This window comes from Oculina patagonica, chromosome 1 (assembly GCF_052425735.1).
Source record: "Oculina patagonica isolate OP01 chromosome 1, crgOcupat, whole genome shotgun sequence".
Lineage (NCBI taxonomy): Eukaryota > Metazoa > Cnidaria > Anthozoa > Scleractinia > Oculinidae > Oculina > Oculina patagonica.
Window position 1 is genome coordinate 41,950,604 of NC_135758.1, and position 7,864 is coordinate 41,958,467.

General features: G+C 38.6%; 1 protein-coding gene across 1 annotated transcript; it reads left to right on the forward strand.

Annotated features, from left to right (window-relative positions):
• Positions 1 to 6,118, forward strand: LOC144632507 (transmembrane protein 223-like). The gene is made up of 6 exons (XM_078491174.1): positions 1 to 136; positions 2,281 to 2,556; positions 3,199 to 3,278; positions 4,621 to 4,742; positions 5,256 to 5,409; positions 5,603 to 6,118. Exons 1-5 carry the CDS (start codon positions 62 to 64, stop codon positions 5,375 to 5,377), a joined length of 675 nt encoding a protein of 224 aa, XP_078347300.1. The 5' UTR covers positions 1 to 61; the 3' UTR covers positions 5,378 to 5,409; positions 5,603 to 6,118.
• The last annotated feature ends 1,746 nt before the right edge of the window (positions 6,119 to 7,864 follow it).

The following is a 7,864-nucleotide window of genomic DNA, read 5'->3' on the forward strand; positions in this document are numbered from 1 at the left end:
GCTAGGTGACTTCAAGATGGCGGACAGCTAAGAAATCTTTAATAGCTAAATTTTTACCGCAATGTTTCTCTTCTCAATTTTTACCCATCAAAGGAAGATACCAATTTCTTTCTTAGGCCGCATAAGGTGTTTACAGGTATTTATTTTCTTGCATTTATTTTTGAAGTTGGTATTTTTAATCTTGCTTCAGAACGAAGCTGTACGTACACTGCACTTGTTCGAAATTCATTCTGTAGTTTATTTACCATCGTTTTTTTTTTCATTCAGTTCTTGTCTTATTGTTTGCATTTTCACGGGTTGTTCGTGTAAAAAGGTTTTTCATTCACACAAACGGCGATAGTTTACTAACACAGTTTAATAATTAATGGGAATAATATACAGAGGCGGCCCAGAAAGATGTGATCCGTGACAATAATTATGTAATATGAATGGTTCGTAAATCGCTCTGAATTCAACTTGTAGTAAAGGATTCAAATAAAAGTTGGAGCAATTGCAGAATACCCCGCATCTCTAGCTACACGGTGCAGCTGGCTTGGTCTACGCGTCTGCACCGTCGAAATTTATTCCAAGTCCTGGAAGTTTACTCGAGAAGTGGCTACGCGTCTACGCGTCTACACCGTCGAAATTTATTCCAAGTCCTGGTAGTTTATTCGAGAAGTAGCTACGCGTCTACGCGTCTACACCGTCGAAATTTATTCCAACTCCTGGAAGTTTACTCGAGAAGTGGCTACGCGTCTACGCGTCTACACCGTCGAAATTTATTCCAAGTTCTGGAAGTTTACTCGAGAAGTGGCTACGCGTCTACGCGTCTACACCGTCGAAATTTATTCCAAGTCCTGGTAGTTTATTCGAGAAGTAGCTACGCGTCTACGCGTCTACACCGTCGAAATTTATTCCAACTCCTGGAAGTTTACTCGAGAAGTGGCTACTCGTCTACGCGTCTACACCGTTGAAATTTATTCCAAGTCCTGGAAGTTTCCTCGAGAAGTGGCCACGCGTCTACGCGTCTACATCGTCATAATTTAACCCTAAGGCTAACAATAAGACTAACCCTAACCCTAACCCTAAAGCTAACCCTAACACTAACCCTAACCCTAAGGCTAACCCTAACACTAAGGCTAAGTTTGGTGTTAGAAAATATATGCACTCTGGTTACTTAGCTGAATTTCTGTGGCGGTACATGCACAAGGATGAAGATTTATTTGACGTTTTTCTTGGAGATATCAAGAAAATTTACAACCCAAATAAAATTTAAGAGCCTATCTTAAATTGAGCTGTGTTGATATTTGAATTAAAGTAAAACTTCCTTTATAAGTATTGTAAGTTTAATTTGTGTTTGTTCAACAACGAGTAGACGCGTAGCCATAAAAAAATCATTCTTCTCCAGTCCTTTCGCCACGAACGCTACTTTTGTACCCAGTGCTCACTCCGACGGCGCAGCCATTTTTCGGTGGCTACGCAGAGAACCTTCAGTTGCGGGGTATTCTGCAATTTAGCCTAAAAGTTACTGACCTTACCCTGTACATGTGTTATTTGATGTCTCAGGTGGCTGACGGTTAAAACTTTCCCAGTTTGCTTTCAAGCAAGTGGATCACAAACAATGTCTGGGCTGCCTGTGAATAATACCCCACCAAGTCATTGTACTTTATCTCAAGTCAGCTACCCCTCCCCCGTGCTCTAATGTCTTTTGCGCTGCTTCCTCTTACTTATGGTGGTAGATGTACTACAGAAAAGGATGGGGACAAGGAGGAGTGGGGAAGGGATGTGGTTCATTCTCGTCCCCATAGCCCTTTTCGTTTCTCTTAGCCGGCAGGACCTTGGCACGAGGAAACGAAGGGCTCTGGGGACACAGAGTTTCCTGTCCTAGATTCTAGGACTTCCGGCCTTCATGTATGCAGTCATGACGTTTCAAAAGAATGTATGAGAGAGTCGTTACGTTTTCGACTTCCGTTTAGGAATTCTTTGTTCCAAACAGCCAATCAAAAAAATTCGAATTAATTCAAAAATCCAATGTCCCCAGAGCCCTTCGTTTTCTCGTGCCAATCCGGCTAAGAGAAACGAAAGGGCTATGGGGACGAGAATGGATGTGGTTTTGGTTGTGGTGGTTGTGGCTGGGGGGTTTTGAGGGGTGGTGCTGGGCTCCCTGGGTCCCATTCAGCTCAGGCTGTTTTCAAAAGATCAGTTTGTATAAGCACCCTGGGGAAGAAAAAGGAATTAATTCAAGGTACTGCTCTAACTTATCGGTGTGATCTTAGTATGCCTTTTGGTTCTAATTTTCAGTGTTTAAAGAAAGCAAGGCTTTCATCTTACACCAAGAAGAAAGAACCTGCCTGGAAAGATGTAACGCTCTATTATTATAATCGCCAGAAATTCTTTCGCCTTGTTGGCCTTGCTTGTGCTAGTCAGTTTATATTTTGGGCATGGATGGCCTATTTCCAGTTAAGCCGAATAAAATTAGCAGACTTGTTAAATCTTGAAAGCAAGAGGAGCCAGGGAAAGATTCTTGATGTCTCATCCAACCCTGGAGTCTCTTGGAAAATAGTCAGATTTGTGGAGGTCAGTTTTAGGCCCTGTCCACACCCAGGGTGCATTCCGTGTACACACCATGCCAGGCTTTTTTGTAGGTCTACGCCAAGGTCATTTATCATTCATACCTAAAAAAGTCATCTGTACGCCAGTTAAAAGGTGCTGACTAAGATTGTACGCCAATACACCATGCAAGTTTGAAATCCACGCCAAAGATCTTTGGCTAAACCTACGTAGAATGCAGCCTGGGTCCACACTAATCTGGATTAATTGTGAATATGCATAATTTTTCTCTGGTTTGACCAACCATCCGCACTAGTCCAGATAAATTGTCCACCAAAAGCTGACCTTTTTGAAAACGCTCTTCAAAGTGGGTATTGGAAAATGCATTAATTTTTATCTGTTTCTGACCAAAATAGATGCACTTTCAAATTTATCCGGACTAGTGTGGATGAAAATTATTTTATTAGGCATTGTCAAATTGCTCTGTTTACACATTGTAACACGTTGGTAACCACCGAATGAAAATAATTTGTTCTCTTTATGAAACCAGAAAGGTACTGAAAACTATCACATCCTTTGTGATTAACAATGGCAAGTTTTTTTAAAGAAATCAAATTAACTGAACATTTGTTATTAAAATGCATTCCTCCTGTGCTAATAAATCCACAGGAGAGGCCTGTTATGCTGGCTTCTTTTGCTGTGGCAGTGGGATTATTTTTTACCACATCAGGATTCATCTATAGTCTCAGGTATGTGTAGGTTTAATCGATTCACTTTTTGGGACGTTTTGGCAGATTTTTTGGGAAGCACTTAAGGTGGTGGCCTGACTTAAGGTCGCGCAGGACCCTTGCAATCATTAGTATGTATTTATTTAAAGAGTATGCACGAACTGCCGGACGACTGAAGCCGACAACAAACGAAATATTCATGAGAATGTTTGTTTTTAAACTCTTTTGTACAAGTAATTACTAGTAATTGTTCTCAGCTTTGTGCCACGTGCGCTGGAACATAGGGAATTATCATAATTAGATTCACAGCTTTGAATATATCACACGTTGTTGTAAACATTGACTCGGAAGATCTTTGGAAGCCTCAAAACCTGCAATTTTGTGTCCAAGTTTTCTCCGCCGATATAGAATTTCAAGAGTTGATTCGTGAGGAACATAAACTTGGTGTACTCTATTGTGCTATGACTAGAGCGAATTTTTAAATTTCCTTCTGAAAATGAAGATAGCACGTTTCAAAGCTAAGATTTCACATTTTTGCTCTCTTAGAAGCCATTAACTTGTAGGAGTTTTTGAAATCGAAAATTTCGTTCTAGCCATAGCACAAAAGAGGTTAAGATTTATCACTAAGCTATATAATCATTTAATTTGGTGCGCTGTTCTAGCTGAAAACTTGGACACAAAATCGCATTATCTGCAGTTAAACTTTTAAGGGCTTGTAACATCACAGACAACAGTCATCTCTCAGTAAAAGGACAATCATGATGTAATTCCATCATCCCTGAGTATCCTTATTAAATTTTAGAGGAATCGATGTTCAAAATGTAGTGAATTAAAGCTTTACAAGATAGCACTCCGTCAAGAAATTTGGCTAATGAATTTATTAATGAGCAAGGGTCCCGCGCGACCTTAAGCTCAAAAAATATAACATACTAAGAAGTTCAACAATTTGAAAGATAACAGATTTACACACAGCCCCAAACTGCAAGAATTTGTTTCAGCTCATGCGATTTACACCAAATGCAAAAAGTAGACCCTTCTTAGCTTGGGTGAAGGCAGATCTAGGGGAGGTACCCAGGGTGCTTTCTCACCCCCTCCCATTTCGTAAAAGACACTAACATCAGAAGAGTTTGGAAGTCACATTTTTTTAAGCAAGAAAAGTTACTGTCACATCATCATTTGGCTACCCCCCCCCCCCTCCTTGAGCAAATCTGGATTCAACACTGTATGATGGGTACAATGCAACTCAAGTAGAAGTTACTGGAAAACTTTTGGTGAAGTAATTTAGAAATCCAAGTTTAATGTGTTATAAGAAATTATCCCTTTTGATTGTAATGTGCCTTATTTTTCTTTGATGGCATTTTAGGAGTGTTAATCGGCTGGTCCTGCAGGGAAATAATTTAAGGGTGGTGACACATACTCCACTAGGTGGAACACGGTCAGTGACTGTCCCGATCTCAGATGTGTCCTGTTTAGGTTCTAGATTGGGTATGTACATGTACTTACGATTTAACTTTTTGTGTTTTAGCTAATAATTATTTTGTAAATGACATTTTTTGCATTTTAAAACTGGAAATTAGGATGTTTCTGCTTTGCTTATACAAGAAGCTCCTTTATAAATGGAAAGTTATCTCTTAAATTTTACACTTTTTGGGTTTAAAATTCAATATATTTTACTCTGCTAGATGTGGCACCTTACAGGGCAGTCACTGAGATGTATATGCAATTAGTGGGCAGAGAATTTAATTGCTAGGAAGTTCTTTTGATTCTATTTACATTGTTTTGCATGAAAGTAGCCGGGGGGTTATGCTCATAGTAGGTGGGGGAAATCCCTGGCCCCTGGCCTTAGTGACAACCCTGACCATTCCATCCTTTAAACTGATCAAACTTCGTAGTCTCGTGAAACCAAAATGAAACAACAGCAAATTAAGATAATTAAATTATAAAAAAGAACTGAATAATGTTAAATAAATATACATTTTTTGTATGTTGTCTTTGAAGGTACAAAGCCTCAGATGTCACTGAAGTTGAAGGGACATCGTTTCTTTTTCCTTGTGGATAAAGAAGGAGAGTTCTTACAACCCACACTGTTTGACAAGACGGCTGGGGTAAAGAGATTCTAACAAGATGGCAGACAGGATAATGTGACGAGAATGTATGTTGAAAAATTTGTTCTACAAATAGATGTTGTTGCTTGTTGAAAATTTTTACTAGTGGTCTCCATACATTTCTTATTGTTTTAGTTGGGAGAATTACTATTTATATTTAGTAGGGCTTCATAGGGGAAAATGGGAACTGGTGAACCCTAATATTACGTTATTTTGATAACTATGAATTTTCTCTTATAGGTTTATGTTAACTGGGAAATGCGTTGGTGACTACAGTGAAAGAGACATGCTTGTTACAGGGTGAGGGCCCCTTATTTGCCCCTGATGATACTTACAGGAAGTGTCTGCAAGTGAGGTACCATGTGCAGTTGGCTGGTTCAAATGAGTACCTCTGTCGGTCTTTAAAAGGGGCGTGTCTGGCTGTGAGAGATGTCTGTTAATAGCAGAGGTTCAAGTTAATCCCACACTGGAGCCAACAGGGCAAGCAGGAAGGGTGTAAAGTGGTGGTCGGAATAGAATGGTGACAGGAAACAGATTTATTCTCAACCCTTCCCAGTCACTCTAATCAAGAGAAAATTATTTGTTTTGTTTTTTTCTGGGAAAAGACTTGGGCCTCAACATTACTCAGGCTATGTTTTTCATTGTATACCCGGTAATAAAATTGGAAACTCTGGATGCATCAATCCAGTACTCAGGCAAAGATTTGCAAAAAATGGTGCTTGTTCTTATGTTGGTTATGACTGGCATGCAAAGGTACAGAGCAAAGCAAAATGTTCCTAAAATGGTTATTCAATATTTTATTAATACAAAATTAAAGCTCGTAAGATTTTACTTTGTACTTTCATTGTGAATGATACTCAACCATAGGGATGTGCTTTCTAATCTTTAATAAATTATTTATCATTACCCAAATTTAATAAAATTTGTTTCAGTCATTTTGCAACCTGAAACTTGTTGTTTACTTGTGGAGAACCTTCTTGTACAGATCATTAAATAGATTTTCTCTGTTATATATATGACTGGATTTATGAAAACCAGGTTAGTGAAATTTTCACTGTTGTTAACACAAATTAACGTAAGCGCGTTTTTTTCTCTCGCCAGAAACTATCTCCAAAGTAGACGATATAAAAACTAAAGTGAATGTCAGTCTTTTTTTCTCTCCTCCTCTCTCTTTTTTACCTTTCAGCGTTGTAGTTCATTTTCTTTTTCCTTTCTCGGCATGTGAAATTAATCTTTTCACATTGCAGTGTAATGTACTTGGTCAAAAACACTCAGGTCACCGGCTTTTCTTTGACCACGTTTTCATAAATCCAGTTATATATATATGTTATATATATTCTCTGTTCTCTGTTATTTTCTTTATATGACATGATGTGCATGACTTGATATGATACTAAAAAATTACCTCACATCTTCCAGTTAAATCTATAACCTTAACATTTCTTTCCTCAAGTAAAGACTTTGTAACAATTTAACATTAATTTGTCTGTTGCAATATTGGCATCTTGCATTGATCTGCTTTTGTAGCAGAGAATGCCCATGGTCCAAAAATTAATAATTGCGTTCATATGCAACTCTGTTTCTATATCTTAGTACTAGAAAAATTAACCAAGTTTGTAATGTTTTAAATATTTATCAGTATTGTGCTTATTATCTTGGCTTAAAGGGTCTGTGACCCTGGGGGGGTTGGGGGGGGGGTACTCCCTAAAATGGCCTATATGGGGAGGCTCAGCCCGAAAGGGGTACCTTTCTCAGGCTTCAGATATATAAAAGGGTAGGGGGTTCACAAGTTGAGGTAAATGAAAGGGTAGGAAATTCTGTCATTAAGATATTTAAAAAAGCCTTTAAATTAAATATTTCAAACAGACGCAACTTATGGCTGTTTCGTGTTAATTTATTAAGCACTACATGAAAATGTCAAGAAAACGTCCTGTTTTAAGTATATGTCGTGTCGTGTAGGTATGTGAAAGGGGTACTTTTTTCAATAAAAGGTATACAAAAGGGGTGCCTTTTTTGTCAAAACGGTCTATAAAAGGGTAGTGGGTTGGACCTAGGGGTGGAGCCTCCCCGTATAAAACTTTTTTGAGTGCCCCCCACCCCCCCACCCCCGGGACTGTGTCACGGTTGATCGATCATGAGTTAAGTTTATTTATTTAAAAGTTTTGCCAAATACTCACTATGAAACTTAATGGTTGCAAAGAAATTACTTCCATGGATCTAAATGACAAAACCATAGCTTCATTTGCATCCAAATGTGTCTCCCGGGAGTCATAATTTAAAGTTACAAGCAACAAGATTAAATTTGAAAACTGTTCAGCCCAACAATATTTCGAAACCCCATTTCGCAATCCGTTTCAATCTTCGTCACGTTTGGCCACCCGTTACTTCTTTTGTATTTGCTGTGTTATTGAAATGTTTCTTTACTGTTTTAAGTGGTTATTTTTATATTTCACCGAAGTTGGTGGCCATTTCCCATGCCTAAATTTGGCTACAATCCGTGAC